Source organism: Argiope bruennichi, chromosome 4 (genome assembly GCF_947563725.1).
Source record: "Argiope bruennichi chromosome 4, qqArgBrue1.1, whole genome shotgun sequence".
NCBI classification, from domain to species: domain Eukaryota; kingdom Metazoa; phylum Arthropoda; class Arachnida; order Araneae; family Araneidae; genus Argiope; species Argiope bruennichi.
In genome coordinates this window covers 114611184-114631900 of record NC_079154.1, presented here as the reverse complement: position 1 = coordinate 114631900, position 20717 = coordinate 114611184, and the positions used below count along the sequence as shown (strand labels likewise).

At 28.9% G+C, this 20717-nt stretch overlaps 1 protein-coding gene across 2 annotated transcripts; it reads right to left on the bottom strand.

Annotated features, from left to right (window-relative positions):
- Positions 1-5587: 5587 nt before the first annotated feature.
- LOC129967151 (multiple coagulation factor deficiency protein 2 homolog) lies at positions 5588-20139 on the bottom strand. 2 transcript variants are annotated; one of them, XM_056081845.1, is made up of 4 exons: positions 19650-20139; positions 11238-11324; positions 9695-9810; positions 5588-5823 (listed from the first exon to the last, which is right to left on the bottom strand). In XM_056081845.1, exons 1-4 carry the CDS (start codon positions 19730-19732, stop codon positions 5714-5716), a joined length of 396 nt encoding a protein of 131 aa, XP_055937820.1. In that variant the 5' UTR covers positions 19733-20139; the 3' UTR covers positions 5588-5713. The 2 variants fall into 2 exon arrangements, with proteins under 2 accessions (XP_055937820.1, XP_055937819.1); XM_056081844.1 differs by having other exon boundaries at positions 19654-20127.
- Positions 20140-20717: the final 578 nt, after the last annotated feature.

Here is a 20717-nt window from a genome sequence, read left to right as displayed (position 1 = left end):
ATGCAAATTCATTCATTCTTTAGACTTATAAAAATCAATTTACAAGTTAAATACTTTTTAACTCTATATATATATTACATGCTGACAGTGATAATGAAACATTCCCTATTTTTTTAGGCTAAAATTGAAAAAAAATCTATATTTTGACATTATTTAAAAATCGATTAGTAAATAATTAGTAATTACTAAAATAGAAAATCCTTGTTAAATTAAGATTAATAATTGGTTTAAGATATTAATTTTAACAATATTCAATTATATTCATTTGAATACAAATAACATTTAATGCATTAAAACTGTACTCAAATATAATTTATGATTTTAAATCTAAGCAAGTGTAATAAAGTTGAAATAATAATAAAAAATATATCTTTAGATTTAATAATTTTAATGTATTTATAAAATTGTTCTTGATAATTTATGCAAACGAAATATTCTTGACAGATTTATCTTGAAATAAAAAACATAAATGTTGGTTGATTACAGTATTAATTGTATACAGCTGACTTATTAATTGTATATAAATTAACTGTATACTGCTGAATAAAGATGCGATTCATCCTCACGTATATGCTATGAATCGGTTGACAAATGCTATTGTTTAAATTGTATAATTAAGTTATTTCATGGAATTCCTAATTATTTCATAGAATATCCAATTATTTTCATAAAATAACATATCATATTCTATGAAATATAGATTTCATACTTTGTTTATATAAATTATCAAATACATGTTATCTTTTTCGTTCCTATTGCTTGAATAAAGATAGTTATATATTAATACTTACCATTTTTAAATCGAATTTGTAAATACGGAGAGAGATTTTAGTGTTAAGTGCAATAACAGATTATTAAATAAAATTAATTAAAAAGTTCATTGGGTTCATTTTTTTTTCGCTGGGATATTTTTGTGTTTTTAAGCAATCCAAGAAACTTTTTAATAATACTTTAATTATACTTGAGACAGAAAATGTTCTGTATGTATTTTATTGAAATTGATGTCGTGATTTAAATCATCCTATTATATATATTTATATCGTTAACAGAGATTTCATTTAAATATATATATTTATTAGAATAATTTATAATTTTATAACTATATATGGATTCATAATAATAACTGTATAATAGTACTGTAGATAATAATAATTATTATTATCTACAATTATTATAGATAGATTCATGCAAAATACTGAGATTTGTAAGCAATTGCTTCTATAGTTTAAAAGGAATTAGATAACGTCATATTATATTCATAAATTTCTACAAAACATATTAAAAGTGAACTAACCAATTTAATATTTCTTTTTAATTTAAAAGTTATTTACTTGTTCAACTACATTGTCAATTAACTTTGATCATTTTCTTTGATTTATAGGCATTACATCTTATTTGTATTTGAAATTTCCAGATGTATAACCTAAAGTCAAAATTGCCCTTTACCTTTCTTTATATAGTTCTAAAAAAAGATTTTTTAAAAATTAAACAACCACAAACTGCACTTGTCTTCTCGTCGTATATAAGATTTCATTCCTTAATTTTCTTAGTTTGTTTTTTAAAAAGCCAGACACATTTTTTTTAAATTACATGATTTTTGACAAACAGCTTGTTTAACATTTCAGATATATTTTTATAAATTTTTAAAATATTATTCAAATACAAATTCTAAATATACAAATTTTGTGCATGTAAGAATTTAAAATATGCAAAAATATAAAATTTGCAAATATACAAATTTAAAAATCCCTTCTTCGCGGGATTTTTGGCTTAATTATCTTTTTTCCCAAGTCATTTTCCCATATCTCAAATGTAATACAAAAGGTAAATATAAAAATAGTTCTAGATAAAAAAAAAGAATGTATAAAAAATTAATGGTGCCACTTTCCTTGATAAAGAAAAGAATATTAATCGTTTGGCCGTGCTAGTGGAAATTTCTTCTTGATTCTTCTAAAAAAAAGAGGTCTGATTTTCAGCAAAGATTATCAAAACTGGAAAAACGCCATTTAGCGTAAAAATTCTTATATATTGCTGAAACGTATCTTTAACTATTTTATTGTATTGAAAGTAAAATTAATTTTTAGCATATCTGGCAGACTCTCTAAGAAACTTCGTATGATTACTCATTAAAAAAAAAAAGAAAAAAGAAATTCAGACCCATGTTTCAACTAACACCAGGAAATGCGTTTGGAATTTGATATCTTGGCAGTTCTATAAATAGGTCTACATATTCAAAAAGGAACTCTTTTATTTCATGTCTGTCATTAGAATTTGCTTTTCTTTTATTTCATGTTATTCTAAGAAATGAAAAAAAAAAAATTGGAACTAGATGATCCAGTTTTCGATAAACATACATTACTGGTGAGAAATTAGAAAGGAAGCACTTAGAAAGGAAAACTTAAAAAGGTAAAAATGGTATAATAGTTAGCAATTTTGTTGAAACATAATTTATAAATAATATGGATCGTCTTACTTCCCGCCTTTTCTAGGGATAGAATTAACAATTAATGTATAAATTTAGATCATGCGAAGTCATTTACTACCACTATCTAATAATAAAATTCGATTTGATTGCTTATAAAACTAGGCTTTCAAAATATCTTTCTCTAATTCACTAAATGAATCTTTAATTGATAAAATATTACCATTGTTCATTTTAGAATCCTTTAATCCAGTATCCTAATAAGTATGTTCTTTATATTCTATGAATTACAGGCTTGATTTGAAACTTTCTGATAATTTTGAACTTGTCAGGAAAAGAGAGTATAATATTTATAATTTTTAATACATTATTTATTATATGTATTTATTAAACTCCCACATGAAGTTTTTCAGTTGAGTTTTATTTATAATTTTTTAAATCGAACGATATTGTGATTATTTGACAATAAATGCCTGTCATTTTCATTTTTAATAATGAAAAAAAAATTTAAAAACTATGAACGATAATTATAATTAAATAATAATACATTCACGAGCAATTATTTGTTATTTCCTTCTAATAAACACAGAGATTGTTCGTACAATTTTGAATGATTTTGGCATATTATAAATTAGGCTCATGCATATGATTTTCGTACTTTCTCTGGCTAATGAATGTCAATCTTAATTTCAAAAATAATTTTTTTAAAATTTAACACAGAAAATTTCACATTCCTTTTCAATAATCCAGTAATATATTTTTTTCTGTGATTGTTGAAAATCTGAAAAGATTTTCCAAATATACCAGACGCGCAAATGGCCGCGGCAGATAAGATATATTTAATGATTTATTAGGAATCAACAGATTGGGAATGGTTCCCATGATAATTGAAGATATTAGATTTAGTTAAATTATATTATAATCCCGTTTTGAAGTATCACAAGGACTCATTTGAATTGGAGCTTAATCGGAATATATTATTGAACCATGGATGAGACGATAAGGGTTGCATTTAAAATCAAGCAATATTATTTTTATTACTAGCATTTCAATGTGACATGAATCAAAACAGAACAAAAAAAAATAATACTGATTTCGCAATTCCTTTTTTCTTTGAGGTAATAATACCATGTGTGTAATTTCACGTAATTAAAATTGAAACAATAACGAAAATAAGTAAACAAATAGCAATGAAGTTTCAGCAAATGGAATGACTATGGAAAAGATAGATGATACGCGAAGTTAATAATAATCCAAAGACAAAAAAAAAAAGATCAGGGGTAGAAAAAGATCTTTGAGTCGATCAGCAAAACAGTCAATTAAAAAAAAACCCTTTTTCAACTATTCTTAGATTAGAGGGGGGGGGGGGAATAAAAGTTCCACTTATTTCAAAATAGTTTCAAAAAGATAACAAAATTTCTAGATGGATACAGGATGGATTATTGGATGCAGGACTTTTAGTTTTGCTTCGTAAAGTTCTTTAAAATAATTAATTATATTTTGCAAATTTCACAAAATTCAATCAATTGAAACAGAAGATTAAAGCAGATATCATTAGAACGACTATAATTTGTTCTAGATGATGATTCGTCGATTTTTTTCTATGGTTAAACTATTCTGTGTTAAACTATTAAAATATTTACAAATTTAAAAATTTTTACATTCAATTTTAAAATTGCATATGAAACTGCTAGGAGAATATTTTAAAAAATAGGCCAAGATGTCGATATCTGTAACATATTTACAACGCCTAATCCTTCCCCGGAAAGTAATTATTCTGTTGTTTGTTGTAATCGCTAAACTCTTCGGTAAATACACTTCTTGGACCGATTTCGAGATTCGGAAAATGACATTTATATTCTTCTACAATTAGGCCGGTGAAAAGATTACATGCAGCATAAATCGTCAGCAAAACCAAATGTCCCTAGTTGCCGAAATATATCATCTTTTAGAAAGCATATAAATGCGAACAAAGAATTTAATTTTCTTTCTAGGCATTCCAGTACTTCTCTGAGATATCTTTAATGTTCGGTTTCTCAAGTTTCTGTTTCCTTGTTTATAAAACTGGAGCTGCAAATGTCGACCAATCAAAGTGAATAATATTATACGCGAATAGCAAATTTCTTTGAGCCTATAATGATTGGATGATCTACAACTAAACAAATATTTGCGTTAGATAGTTTTTCTGCAATGAATAAATTTGCGTTTTAGAAATCAATATTATCATCTAAATTTATGATTAATCCCTTTAAATTGAAAAACAAGCATGTATTTGCAAATTTTGTAGACAGAAATGTGAAACTTAGTGAATTTATTGATGAATGCAAGAGAAACATTTTATGAATTGATACATTTCCACTAATCGGAACGTATAATTTTTTACTATCAACCTCCACAGAAACATAAGCCAAAGTGTTTTCATATAATTGCTCAATTTATTTAATGAAATTTTGTATTGAAAGTATATATCTAGGTGCAATACTTCAGAAAATAATACTTTTTTCCATTTTGAGGGAACATCTGTATATTGATTACTAACTGTTTCTGAGAAATGTAGTTTTAACTTTGATAAAGAGCATAAATCTAACGAAGAGAATTTTGAATTCGTTTTAAATTTAAACCATTTTAGAGTAAGTATTGTATTTAGATTTTAAAAAATAAAAGTGGAGGTTCATGGTTTAACAGTATAAATCGTAAACCGAAACAGGTTTATTTCGACTAATAGGGCATGTCGTGGTTTACAAACAATACTACATTAAAAAAAAATTTTTTTTAATTTCTGTACATGATGCTCTGAGGTTTAGGCTTTTAAAAAGAATTTCGTAGAGTTAAATACTAGTTGAAATATTACCACTTTTTAAAAGTTAATGATCATAATCCTTTTGTATCATCAAATGAACCGAATATTAAAGGATTCTTTAAAAATATATAATAATTTAAGGAAATAACTCAAACTATAATATCAATAAATATATCGTAAAAGCGCATGGCTATATTTTCAATGTGAATTAAAAGTTTTTAATTAGTAATAAAAAATATTTCACTTTTTTAAAATAATGGATTCTATTCAAACTAATATCAATAAAAAATTGTGTGCATATAGTATTAATTCTTCTATTTTCGTTTCAGATTAATTTTAATCCAACTTCCATTTAAAAACACAAAAAAATGTGTAGATATTTTTATTCTAAAAAACTCAATATATTCAAATATGATACACAAATATACTGGAATATACTTGAAGTAAGTATGAAATTATAGTTCCTTCTTTCTGGGGAGGGAGGGGGGATATTATTCTGCTGGTGGAGCGCTATCGTCAGTTGATAAGTGTTTTCTTAACTCTGGGTAACTGATAAGTCCGTCATTGTTATCGTCATAGGCGAAGAAACTGTCAACGATATCTGAAAGAAAAATATAATTATTATCTTTACATATGACTAAATAATTTTTAAAAAACTATACCATTCGCAAGGTAATAGTACGATTTTCATTTTGAGAGTTGAAAATTGTAATAAATTTTATTAATTTTAAATTTAAAAAAATAAATGAGTACTCAAAATAATTTTATATTCCTATTTTTTTAAGTACTTTCTTCTATGTGAAATATACAAAGAGAATGTTTTACAGTCGTCACAAAATTCCATCTCGAGATTTTGACAAATTTCCATGTTTCAGATCTCCCCGAATTTGAAATGCACATTTTTAGAATTATTTCATCTATATTTCGCTCTATTTGTCTGTGAACACAAATTAAAAACACCGATGCACTGAGGACTCACTGAGTGCTTAAATTAAATTATTCTAAACCTCGCTCATATCTACTGTTTGGAAAAAATATGGTACAATAATTCAAATACCTAAAAATATGAAAGTGTCTTTAATAATAATAATAAATACATAAAAAGAGATAAGCTTATTAAAGTCAGGTTCGTGAACCGATTCCACCGAAAAACGGTCGTTAAGCAGTCTGGTGCACGTTAAATCCGTCCGGGACAAACGACCTCCAGCTGGTGTGGTGTGGAGAAGGGGCTGCCAGCTCAGGTGTCGTCCTCATCATCTGACAGCGGTTCAAAATTACGAGGTTCGTCACAAAATAGCCCTACTGTTGCTTTAAAACGGGACGTTAATATAACTAAAATAAAACTAAAACTAAAAAAAAAAAAAAAAACTGAAATCTGATTTAAGTGCAATTTGTGAATGAGATAGAGAAATAAGTAATGCCTGTAACAATATGAATGTTTACTTAATGAGATCTTTAAGATAATTAAATTTCCACGGAACCATACTAATCAACCAGGAGGAGTGGTCTCCGAAAACTTTCTCACTAGGGATTGCAATATCGGACCAAAAGTTCAATACAGGTATTCGGTATTTTTTAGATCTCAATACCGGGATACCGGTTTTAATACCGGTATTAGAAATTTTAGAAAAAGAAAGAAAACACAGGTGTTTCTTTGTTTTATTTCCCAGTTTTATTAGAGAGTGTAAATATCACAAAAATATTATAGCAGTACATAAAGAATCACAAAAAAGTAAAGGAACATCTTATTTATTTAAATAAAAAGAAGTGTAAATATCATTACTCAGTCTGTGGTACTATTACAAATTTTTGAAATGTGATCTTAAAAAACATAATGCATCAATTATGCTGTCATTAAGCCTGAAAAGTAATTTTGTGTAAAAATTACCAGTAGTCGAAAACGCTGTTTCGGCATCTACGTTAGTTGGTAGTACTGTTAGCAATGCGCGATATACTTTTTCTAAGTATTTACCTCTAAATCCCTCAACTTCAAATAAATCGATTACTCGTCGGATGGTTTTCGATATAGCTGATTTCTGTATTGTATTTTCTTTTGTTGAATTTTTTTATCGCTAATTTTAATTTTTGTTCAAGAGACAATTCCTTTCACATTGGTGCCATCATAATCTCCGATAACTATTCCGAATTCTTCTGAATGTGGATAGGTTTGTGGGTAAAAAATTTTAAGAAAATTTACTATAAACGTGATCAGATTTGAATTGGTTAGTCTCTTCTTTTTCTTTTTTAAAATCATTATAATTATGTAAATACCGTAAGGCATTTTCGATTTCGATATGCCTTTCTTCTGTGTGATTTTTCAGTGTAATATATAATTCTTCAAATAGTGATGTGTTCGGTTGTTTCAGTGACTGCAACATGAAATTTATTGTTGCATTAACTGTTAATAAATTAGAATCTCTCCGGCATAATGCCTCAACAGTCAATTTTATTGGAAATAGAGTTGATGCAGGTATGGATATTAAATAGAATTCACTATCTGAAAAATTAATTTGCAGGTTTAAGTCAATTATTGCTTTTTGGATTGGTTTCCTCAGTTTCAAAAATCGTTCCATCATTAGGAGTAAACTGTTCCAACGTGTTTTAGAATCTAATATTAAGATATATTCTGGTTTTTTTCATTTATTCTTCATTATTTAATGTTTATATCCCTATATTAAATAAAAATTGCTCTGAAATATTTTACTGTACATTAGTACCTTTCTCCTTCTGTATTACTAATTACCTGTAATGTTTACGTCTCATAAAACCGCGAGTTTTCATTGTTAAATGTAAACATCTCCTCCTTTCATCTTTTCTCTCACTCCTATTTTGTCGAATTAAACCCATCCTAACGCATGCGTAAAAGCACGGAGGGTTTTACAATCCGTTGCCAAACAGTATTTTATCACTTGTCTTGACTGTATGATGCAACTTTGTATTCACAGTCTAATTAATTTCGCCCATTAGGGAGACGTAAAAACAAAAACGTATACTATTTTGCTATGGTGGCGATCCCTGAACATATAGTGGAGACAATTTAAAAAATTTCTAGTAAATACCGAAAAAACGGTATTTAAACTTATGAATACCGGTATTAAAAAATTGTACAAATGGCTTAAAATACCGGTATTCGGTATCCCGGTATTGCAATCCGTATTTCTCACCTATTCTCTAATAAAAGTGTTATCCTAGAGAACGGCTTGCATGACATTGGCATATAATATTTATTAAATATTTGGCATGAATTTAGCATTTTTACTGAATCCATCGTGGAATCCTTGGCGAGATTTTTGGCGATTAATCCTGTCATAATTATATCCGAAAACGGAATTTGCACGCTAAACGCGATTTTCACAGCCAATGGAAAAAAAATTACACACAGAACTATACTTGTAATCACAAATTCACATACCAAATTTGATATATTTAAGTCGTGTTTTCGAGTTATCGCGAGTTCGAGCTAGACTGATAGAATTCAGTGCACATATTTTGCATCTCTGGTGCAGATGCCAATCAAATTTTGAGCCAAATTTAATGAGGGTTGGCCGTGTAGTAATCTGTACTTTCAAAAGCATGTTAAACATGCGTGTAGTGATCTGTACTTTCAAAAGCATGTTAAACATGCGTGTAGTGATCTGTACTTTCAAAAGCATGTTAAACATGCGTGTAGTGATCTGTACTTTCAAAAGCATGTTTAACATGCTTTTGAAAGTACAGATCACTACACGGCCAACCCTCATTAAATTTGGCTCAAAATTTGATTGGCATCTGCACCAGAGATGCAAAATATGTGCACTGAATTCTATCAGTCTAGCTCTCTTCGTTTTGCTGTTATAGTTATATTAGAACAGCTGGGCAGACATACTTCCTTTGTATGGATTTTTCTGAAAACTTGATAGAAATCTATTAATTAGATGTAAAGGCCATATGCCAAATTTTTTGGTCTAGCTTAAAGCATGTTTGAGTTATCTTGGTCAAAGACAGAGAGACGGAAGACATTTTCCAAAAATATATTTTTTGAACTTGTGGAGGTTTAAAACATGGAAATTCATCAAAATCTCGATTTCGATGGTTTTTTTTTTTTTTTTTTTGACGATTACAATATTACATGAGAAAATAAAAATGCATTGACCCAGAGCGATGCAAATTCGATATATAGTCTTAATACTAAATTTATAGAATTCAGTCAAAATTCAGACGAGATACGTCAGAATGAATATCGGTCCTGCCTTTCTTTATACCAGTGATCTTCTTCCCGCGCTTTTGCGATTTTATTTCAATCATAAAACCAATTCTATATTTTTATATAAATGAATGGACATAAATCATTTCAGCTTTACAGGTCCTGAATCATGAATAGAAAATCTGAAGCAATTTATTATCTTAAATGCAATATCAAAAAGAACAATTAATTTTAAAAACAATATATCACCCTCAATATTTGAAAATGTTCAATGAAAATAAATACTTACTTTCCTTTTCCTCTATAGACATGGGCTTCTCAGTTTCGTGATGCTCAAGCGCATGAGTCATGGCTGCTAGCAGTTCGTGACCATCTAGTTTCCGGTTGTCATCGAAATCATGCATCCTATAATCAAAATTCATTTTATTAACAGAAAATCTTAGCTGCAGTTAAAGATCACTCAAGTAGACAGTGCGTAGAAAGCTTTATTCCTCTTTATATTTAAATTCAATTTCGTCCTAAACAGATTTCTTCGTATTTTCAACTAGTTTTTACTTGCTCACATATCGGGTATAAAGGAATCTCCACATTTTAGAAATCCTTGAGTTCTAAACACTTCTAAAATACAAAATCGTTTTTCGAGAACTACTATTAACGGCGTGCCAGGGATTAATCGCCAAAAAACTCGCCAAGAATCACACGATAGATTCAGTAACGATGCTAAATTCACGCCAAAGATGAATGTGTCATAACTGTTAAACGCCAATGCCATGCAAACTGTTTTCTGGGATAACATCTTTATCAGAGCGTATGCGAGAAAGTTTTGGGAAGACCACTTGTTCTAGTTGTAAGAACATGTCAAGACTCTTTTCTTCTAGCTCTGATAAACTTCAGAATTTTAGCTTCGTAATATCTAGACATGGAAAAATCACAAGATCTTTCATTTTCCTGTTTATAATTACTTCATATTATGTGCACAAAATCCCACTATTAGACAACAAACATTTTACTAATCTTATTCCATGAAAATGATTCGCTAGAACGTATATGAATTTTATAATTTTTGGTATTCCGTTTTAAATAGCAATTAATATTAAGAAATCTACACGTTTTATTACATCAAGCATTAAACCAAAGAAATATTAAATATTTAGGATCGACAAAATCTTTTAAATGTCTTCTCTTAAAATTAGTATATTCTTAAGTTAAAATTTAATCTTTTAATGGTTAACAGTATCTATTTGGAAATTTAATATTTCTATGTTTCCAAATTCTGGAGTGAGAACTTTAAGTAAACTTTACATATATGTTACAAATAGTGTGATTAAGAATGACTATTTATGCAAAATCTTTAATATTAATTAATTAATTCTCAATCAAATTATGGTTGGAAGTTCTAAAAAAAATCTTAAAGAGTTAAATATAAGGATTCCGAAAATGTACGACGTAAATTTATATCCTCTTTGCTTTCTTTATATACAAGAAATAAATACAGGCGGAACTGAGATTACAACAGCTATTATTAGAATAAAACCCAAACTTATCTCTGTGCTAAAAATACTGCAAAATCAAATCGGTGCTATGTATTTTTAATACTGCACTTCTAGTTGTTGTTTTTCTTTCACTGTCCGACTTTCATTTAATCATTTACCATTGAAAAAGTATTGATAATAACAAATACGCATTCATAATGCAAAAAAAAAAAAAAAAAAAAAAACGTGTTTCTAAAAACCAAAGATGCATTTAAAAAGGAAAAGCTATTTCTAAAGGAAAAAAAACTGAAAAAAAATAGGAAAAGAAGGTAAGAAAGAGTATAAAATAAGTTGTCTTACCTCAGAAAATAAAAAAGAGCTTCATTGGTCGAGATTTCTCCCGTATCCTGTAATTTAGTTATCTTTTGAACATCTTGTTTTATGTGGCTAAAAAAAATATAAAAAAGAACAAAGTTTTAGTAAAACACATTCACATAAAGTGTAAATCTTACTTTAATAAAATCACTTTCGCATTTAAAGCTACAAGAGAGATATTTTGAGACAGTCAACGCCATTTAAAGCTACGGTCAGATGACGAACTCCGGACGCAATACACTCACTCTCTTCAAATGTCCAGACCCGTAAGGATGTCTAGAATTAAGATTAACTTATTTTTTACCAGCCGCATTTGGCGACCAATTGGCTCGCCGGAATAACTGATTATATTTCGTTTCAATTAAATTGTTTAGATATAACTTATCATCATCCGTCAAATTTCTAAACATTAAGCTGTTAAAAGAAAGATAGATTAAAATAGATTTTAAATTGTCTCGCATACTTTTTTGTTCGTCGTGAATATGAATTTTTCTGATGGAGATTAATCCCAAGACTTCATAGTGTTATTAAAAATGTAAATATACGGTTCATGTACTTCTAAATTTCACAAGTATTGTAATTTCGCTTTTTCATTCGTCTTGTGAACTGCACGGATATTAAACAGAATTCTCTATCCTCAATATTCAAAAACGATTAAATATTTGATGAAAAACAAAAACGGTTTGAATTTTGGGGCAATAATGTAATCTATTGATGGGAACTAAGCAAAAAAAATTAAAAAATTAGCAAAATTTAGAAAAAACTTGCATGATTATTAAATTGATATAATTAAAAAGAATTTTTTTAATTCTAAAATAATGTAACATTATTTTGTGCAATAACTTTTCCTGAAGTTATCGAGGAAAATTACCAAAATTCATCTTAATTTTTATTAATTAAAATTTAAAAAAAAAATCGCTCCTGGGTACACATTTTTAAAGTATAAATATACCAAATCTGGAAATTCTAAATAAAATGTTATGGCTCTACAGAAAGACAATCATCATTAATATTAATAGAAAAAAGTAAAATAACCTAATTTAAATAATATCTCAGGAAAATATGACAATGAATGTAAAATCAATATGTTCTTATATGTCCTTATAATGTCAATTTGTTAACACTGTAATAAATATTATAAAAGGTTATTCTTATGCCTTGGATAACTATATTTCATTCATCTATGTGATGATAGTAACTTCGTAGATATAAGAAAGTGTTTCTTAACCAAAAAATTCACCCTCTCCTCTATGAATCCTTCAACAATCAATCTGTTTCTCTTCCATCAATCTTTTATAGTCTTTCCATTTACTCTTCAATTATTCCTTAATCGATTCTACAGTCACAAAGATTGACTCTCTGATTCTTAAGGAGGATGGAATTAGAGGGCTCCAGTATCCAGTGAGGCTCCTAGTGTCCCGTGAGATCCAGAAACTACTGAAATCTTTTATTGCCTTTTTCCTTTCTTCTTTCTCAAACTACTAATTAAAAAATTGAAAACATCCCACAATCTGGATTTAAAATTTCTGAAGCATGCTTTCAAGGGGAATTCTTCGAGAAAAATAGTCCAAACTTGTAGCAGTACCAGCTTTATTGTAGATCAAATACAGTCTGTTATGTTATAGGTGTACCCGCCTGAGATGGATACGTCTAGAGGACAATGCCCCTGTCTTTAAGCTGGCATTATCCGCAGATGGTTCGAAGAGCATGACACAGACTTTACCTCACTTAATTGGTCTGCACAATCAGCTGGGTCCTATACCATCAAATTATAAGGAAATGGAATGTGCAGTTCATCGGATATAGTTTCAAATTCCTCATACCTCTTACTAAAATCTTATAGAATCAATCCCAAAAAGACTCCATGCAATATTAAGGGAAAATGTGGTCCAACATTGTATTCAGAGGGTGGTCATAATAATTTGATGTAACGTTATAACTAAGCATATATAATTTAAGAAAATATTAATGCGCAAACATACTTTTTACATCATATTAAAATTTAAAAATTTATCTTTCCAAAGATATCGATTTCATTCCGTAAAATTATTTATCTAAATTTCCATTGACTTTTAAGATATTTTTATTTTCTCATATACGAAATATAGTGGAAGTATTGCAATCGTCAACAAATTTAAACTCAAGATTTTGATTAATCTTCACATTTCAAACTTTCGGAAAACAAATTGTTGGCTTCATGTCTGTCTGTCTGTAAACAAGATAACTCAAACACGGCCAAATACATTTTGATCGTAGATTTCTATCAAATTTTGAACTAAATTCATTCACCGGAAGACTTTCTGCCTGGCTGTTTGAGTGCAAGCGAACTCGATACCTACAAAACGCATGGAGCTAATTATATAAAATTTGGTACACAAGTTTAATGTAATAAACTTACAAATACTTATCAAATTACAAGCATAAATAACTACTTATCAAATTTTGAACCAAATCCATCAAACAGTTGACCATCTGTCGTACTGCATGCATTCAAAAGCAGATTTAAACCATGAAATCTAGTATATTGTCGTGTGACTACAACTGCGGTTTTTGTGTCCAATTTCTGTGTCAATCGACTACTGGAAAACTGCTGGATTTACGCCAAAAATCTATATTTCGTAACTATCGTTCACCAATGTTATGCAAGTTATTCGTAGTCTAACTCAAAGTCCACAATTTTATGCTGAAGAAGGACTTTATTAGAGAGTATGCCAGAAAGTTTCAGGGAAATCACTCCAACTGATTAAAATGCTTTAGTATAAAATTCGCCGACGTCCTGGCGTAGGGGTAGCGCGTCTTCCCCATCACCTGGGCGTCCTGGGTTAGAGTCCCGGTTCGTGCATGGTTGTTCTTCATCTGTTCTATGTGTGAATGTGCCCCCCTGTAAAAAGGGGTTGTCCAAGCGAATGTGATGTGTGAGTAGCTAAGACGTACTCTTGGCCCTAGTTGGCGCTCCTGAAAACAAGAGACGCTGCGTCTGCTTAAAATCGCTGACTTCGTCAGTGAGCTTCTTCATGGCAACTGCCATTATAAACAACAACAAATATAAAATTCACATTGTGGTAATGGAGCCAAATTGTTTTCTTTACTGCTCTTAATACTTCATTTTTTTTTTTTTTCATTTTGATGATTGTTACGAATTGGTATCAAAGGATTGAATGTATCAAAGGTGTATGTATTCACTTTTATCTGTATATATTCCATATTCTGACTTATACAATGGTCTCTTCTATTAATACTCGTACAAAAAGTAAATGCTTGAGATCTCTGGAGTTTTCTTTTAACAAGGACTAACATGATATGCAAGCACAGATGCAGGGTGAGAGTCCCCTACAATTATAAAAATATTCGGCTTATTTTTTCATATGGAACAGATTTTTATTTAGCGCATGCTTTTAACAAAATGTTTGAATGTTGTGACAGTTAGAATTAAAATTTAACTTAAGTAAGCTGTGATGATAGTTTTTTTAAAGTTCATATGTTTTTAAACACTGTTGATCTTTTTTGCAATATTATTGGTTGTGTAAATATACATTAGCACTCTTCTAGCTTGATTTTTTATTTTCTTATCATCGTACACTGAATATTTTTATTAAGTTAGAGAACTTTTTATTGAATACCCTGTGATATATATTACGTAAATCATAAAATATATTTTGTAGTGAGTACAAAGAAAACTTCAATGATGAATGATTGTTTTTTTTCTTTTTATGAACCTTTTTTCAAAAAGCATTATATTAGGTTTTTTGAGGTTTAATCGCTTACAGTTTAAAATTAAACTTCAAATCATAGGTGAAATAATAGAAAACAAGAGAAGCGTATAGCATAATGAAAACACCTGCGCAAGGCTTCTAAAGCAGAATAGTTATGTAACTATTAAAATTTGAATTTTAAAAATACTTTGCTGAAGAAGCAATTAAGATTAAATTACCTGCAAAATATTCAACTAAAATCTTTCGTCGTTAATAATTAAGACCTTATCGTTATAATAATTATACCTTAATTATATCTTACCTTAATAATAATAATTAATTAATTATTAATTATACCTTATTATCGTTAATAATAATCATGGAACTTAAAATCGGCCAATTAATAATAAAATTATAAATATAGTACATTCAATATAGAAAATATACAATTTTTATTCTAAATATTCTAAAATAGGACGAAAAATTCTCCTGACGATATTCCTCCTCCCCCTCTAAATTTTATTCTAATTAATATATATAAATTTCTTAGAGAGAAAAGACAAACTTATAAGTAAAACAGTGATAATATAGAACATTTTATAAAACATCGAAATGTACTGGCGAAATAAGACAAAATTTGGAACTGTCCAGAGTAATCATTGGCTCAGCTACATTAGTTAAAAACCATTAATAATAATTCACTAAAATTTTCTCAGAATAGACAACTCACACAATAGACAAATGCATTCATGATTCATTTCTGAAGTTAAAAGTTAACACAATACCTATATGAACGCAAACGCAAGTTTTTATAATTACTTTTGTACAATAATAATAACTTTTAAAAAGTTATAATGATTTATGACTTTCGAAAAGACAAAAATATTTTTCCCAGTACTTGTCTGAATAGACGTTTATCCTTTTTCTGAAACTACAGGAAAGATTGTAAAATTCTAGTAACTTAAAAGAACGCCATACTTCCTTTCATTGGAAAAGTAGCTGTTTTGAAGTTAACTTCGAAGCAATGCAATCATTTTGAATGACGTTCAACTATTCTTGAATGTATCGTATTTCTTTTGAAAGCATAACCAGCATTTAGTTCAAAACCATCGTATATGTTTGTTTTTCATCCCACACATGCATGCAGTTTGTCTAGTCAATAAATCAAAAAAATCCCGTGGAAAAAACATTCCTCAAACATTTTTTCAGAATGAATAATGGTAAAATCCTAGATGGACCCACCTCTTGGCGATTTATTTGAAATCTCGCCAAGTTGACTACTAAATGAATATTTGTTATTATTATTATTTTTCAATTAAAAAACGATACTTAAAGGCCAGAAATAATAAATAAAATAAAATAATATAATAAAAAATAAATAAAATAAAATAATGTAATAAAAAATAAATATAATAAATAAATAAATAATAAAAAAATAAAATAAAAAATAAATAAATAATAAAAATAAATAAATAAATATAATAAAAAATAAAATTAAATAAATAAAATAAAATAAATCCGTCTAGGTTGTCACATTGGCGACGTTATCGCCACTCGTTTGGCGAGAATTCAAAAAGACGCCAAGAGGTGGGCTGTGCTAGGATCCACCCTGAATGGTAATCAGAACACGCACTAGTGTAACAGTCAGCTTTCACTTCGTTTCTAATTTTGTCTTTGCACTATTTGTGATTTTGGTCCATTGAGTCAATAATCATAGTCATGTGAAAAAATTAGCTAAACATGAACTTACTCCATTTAATGTTATGTCACTTATCTTCGTTTTCGTCTATTTAACCAGCGTGAGTGATTCCTCCAAAACTTCCTCGCACACACTCTAATAAACGTGTTGCGAGATTTTGGAAATTTATCTTTGGCATGAGGTCAATAGTATCAGCAAATCAAATTTATGCTTCAGACGCGTTTTCCCCAACCGACTGAAATAATAATTAGACACAAAAGTACACTTGTAGTCGACAAAACCCCATACCAAATTTGAAATATTTGTCATTGTGTCTGAGTTACCACTGCGGCGAATTTGGGATGAGCGAGGATAGAACCTGGGACCTTGCGTTTCGCAGCCCAGTAACATGACTACGATACAAAAGCAATTGCTCGGATAGCGTAGCTGTTAACTGGTTTATAAGCTTTCACCACACCACGTTAACATGCTTCTTAAAGTACAGACCAACAGACGGTCAACTCCTCGTTGGATTATCTCAAAAGTTGGTAAGTGTAAAGACTAGATGTTTATTCTATGCATCGAAAATTTTATCTGTTTGACTCCTTTCGTTTTGTAGTTATTGTGTTAAATTATATTGGAACAGACAGACAAACAGACTTTCTCTGAGCAGATTTTGTTCAAAAATTTTCTTAGAAATCAAATTTGATGTAAAGACTGTATATCACATTTTATCCGTCTAGATGAAAACGTTTTTGAGTAATCTTTGTCACAGATAGACAGATGGACATTTTCCAAAATGGTGTTTCCCGAGCTCTGAGATGTCTAAAACGCGGAGATTCTTCAAACTGTCGAATTCGAATTTTTTTGGCGATTATTATACTTTCTCTATACTACGTATAATGAGAAAACAAAAATCTCTGCTTTAGATCAAGAATGAAAGAACTGCATGTTTGGCATATTCCATTCATCAAAGTTATTATAATGAAAGAAAATAAATGTTTAATAATTTTAATGAAAAACTTTTAATATCTAAACTTTGTATGAATGTGGGTTGGGTACTGTACTGACTTAAAAAGAAAGTAATAATAAAATCCAGCAGGGGTGCCTCTCGAAAATTTCTCACATACTTCCTAATTCCTTTCATCATAAAAACTGTCGACTTTCAGCAAGGTCATCAATACCAAAGTGCGCAGATTTTTATTTTCAATATCCCAATTATATAGCAGTTTTCAGTTTCAGAATGTAGTGAATAAAACCGAAGATGCTTTTGGGTGCCTGTTTGTGACCGATTAAAATCAGAATTTGACACAGAACTATGATTTTAGAAATGATTAAATTTCAAAATCTGTTTAAGTCAATTTGTTTTTGAGTTAGCTTGCATCTGGAAGTACTGATCGAAAAGTGCTCAACCCTTTGATAATTCAAATTTTGATAAAAATATGCTCTTTAAATACTAAAACTGTGCAACAAAATTCATTTATCCCGGTCATTGCGTTTTTAAACTATCATGTTTACAGACATAAGGAAGTACAGATCGGCAAATGGTCAGCCACTTGCCAGATTTGGCTTCTAACTGATACAAATCTTCTTTTTAAATGCTAAATCTATACACGGAATTTCATCCATCTAACTCTTTATACTTGTATTTATCATGTTTCTTTATACTTGGACAGCCAGACATACATACTTTCTGTGGATGGATTCCGTTCAAAATTAAGATAGGAATCTACAAATTTATTGTAAAGGTCAAATACCAGCTACAAATTTGAGCTAGATAAATTCAATTGTCTACATCAAAATGTTTTTGAGTTATCATATTCACAGATAGACAGACAAACATAAATCCAAAAATATGTTTTCTGAACTGGGGTAAGGTTGAAACAAGGAAATTCATCAAAATCTCGAATTCGAATTTTTTTGACGATCACAATACTTTCTCCTTTATATTTCAAAATATATAAAAGAAAGCAAAATAAGAATGTAACAATAAAAACTAATGAAGTCAAAATTAAAATTTCTAAATCCAGATAATTTGAAAAAAAAGGACGAAAAATTCTTAAATTTCACCTTAAAAGAAACAACATAGTAACCCTAGAAGGCGAGTGGAGACAACGTTTCTATGACAACGTGTTAAGATAACGTGTTACTAATAATCACGTGATTATTCTACAGCCTAACCCAACGAAAGGGGTTTCAACACTTTTTATATAGCAACATGTATCCCAATAGTTCATGCAAATATTCTGAAAAGTTAAATATATCTTCTAAATATTCATCAACCAAAAAATCATTCCTAATTCAATAGGAAATTATGTTGTAATCAGTAACATAAAATGGAACATAAATTAATTGTACTCATCCATTCATCATAAAAATATTTTAATTAAAATTAAGTCATATATAAAATCACAAATATGTTTTGAAAAAGGAAAATGTTTAAAATGACGAAAAATTATTATTTGATATCTAAATGTTAGGCACAAATCTAAAATTGTATTTAATTATTATAGAATATTTTATACATTATCATGCTTCACTTTTTAAAACAATAATATAAATTTGAAAAATGTTCACAAAATTTTATGCAGACACTACTCCATTTCTTAACTCATTTTTAAACAGATATTTATTCTATCATAGTAATAGCATATCATTTCAAATATTTTGAATAATGAAAATAATTATTATAAATTATAGTGAATTAAAAACTGGTTTTCTTAATTCAACACATATAGCTTCACTTCTTGATAACTATATCAAATAACAGTGGTAAATAGAAAAAAAATTTCAAAATCAAAGTTTTTTTTTAAAAAAAAAAAAAAAAGATCGAATCCTTTATTTTGCTTTTAGCTAAATTTTTTACATAGGTGGCAAAATTTGCAGTGAGTCTCTTATTAAAATTAATATTATGTCACCTATGTCAATTTTAATACCCAATTCGAAGAAAAAAAAATTTCATCTAAGTTTTTAAAAAATTTAAAGTTCAAAATGTGTTTCTTTAATTTGATAATAAACGAAACTTACTCACTCCAGATCTCTAATAATATCTGATGCGCCCCATCTTTTTCTAAGTTCTTGAAGTTCTGGTGCCACAGGTCGGCCAACATGACACATCACAGTACAACACAAAACGAAAACGAAAACGAAACATAATATGACGTGACCTCTATGAAAGGACATTTTTCTGAAGATGAACGTTACACAGAGACACCAAGGAAATGGCCACTAATAATGAACAAGAACAAGCTGATATGAAGAATGAACGCCGCCTTTCACCACATTGGAATTGTACAAAACAACACCCGCATGAAGACAGCGCAGGGAAGAAAATGAAGTCTACGTAGTGATGGCGTTATCTCCTTTTCGCTTGGGATGATAGAAAGTTAATGGAAACATGCATGATAAGATATTCCCCATCGAATAAGCAAACAGCAGCGTCATGGGTAAATAAAAAAAATGAAGCAAGTCGGTCTTCCGTTAACTTTCTACACCTGCTGATAGAATAGAACTGTGTTCGGATTCTTAAACGAATAGCGAACGCAATAGAATTCGTTTGTTTTAATTCTGTTAACTTCCTGCTCTTTAGTTCGTCGAGTTATTTATCTTCTCTTCTTACTCGAGTTTCACGGAGGATTTTTTATTTCATTTTCTACTTGTTAGAACTTTTTTTTTGACTCTGTAGAAACTTTGAACTTTGTATTTTCTTTCTTTTACTTACTGCTTAAAAAGCATGGAGCACTTTCATTTTATTTCTAGAGCGTTCTTGTTACATTCTTATCCAGAAGTTTTTCCATTCAATAGAAATAAAAAAAATATTCCCAGATTGCAGTTCTTTAAAATGGTTATTGAAGGAAAATTCTCCGTCCAAATATCTCCTTGAATGCATTTTAAAATAGCCAGTAAAAGGTATCTTGCTTTTAAAATCGTAGCAACTATTCACAAAAATAACAATAACTGTCCGATATGGTTATTATGAAATTTTTATCTCTATAAAACATCTTTTTCACGTTTTTATTAATTAATTTAAACTTAAAATGGAATTTAAGCTAACAATTTTTAGTTAGTATAAAGCTAAAACGACAAGTCAAATAT

Coding starts and splice junctions, on each gene's coding strand:
- LOC129967151 (XM_056081844.1), bottom strand. CDS start 19,805: ATGTCCTTTCATAGAGGTCACGTCATATTATGTTTCGTTTTCGTTTTC. Junction 9,811..11,237: donor GCTCTTTTTTATTTTCTGAG/GTAAGACAACTT, acceptor TTTTGATTATAG/GATGCATGATTTCGATGACA. Junction 5,824..9,694: donor GTCTATAGAGGAAAAGGAAA/GTAAGTATTTAT, acceptor TTTTTCTTTCAG/ATATCGTTGACAGTTTCTTC.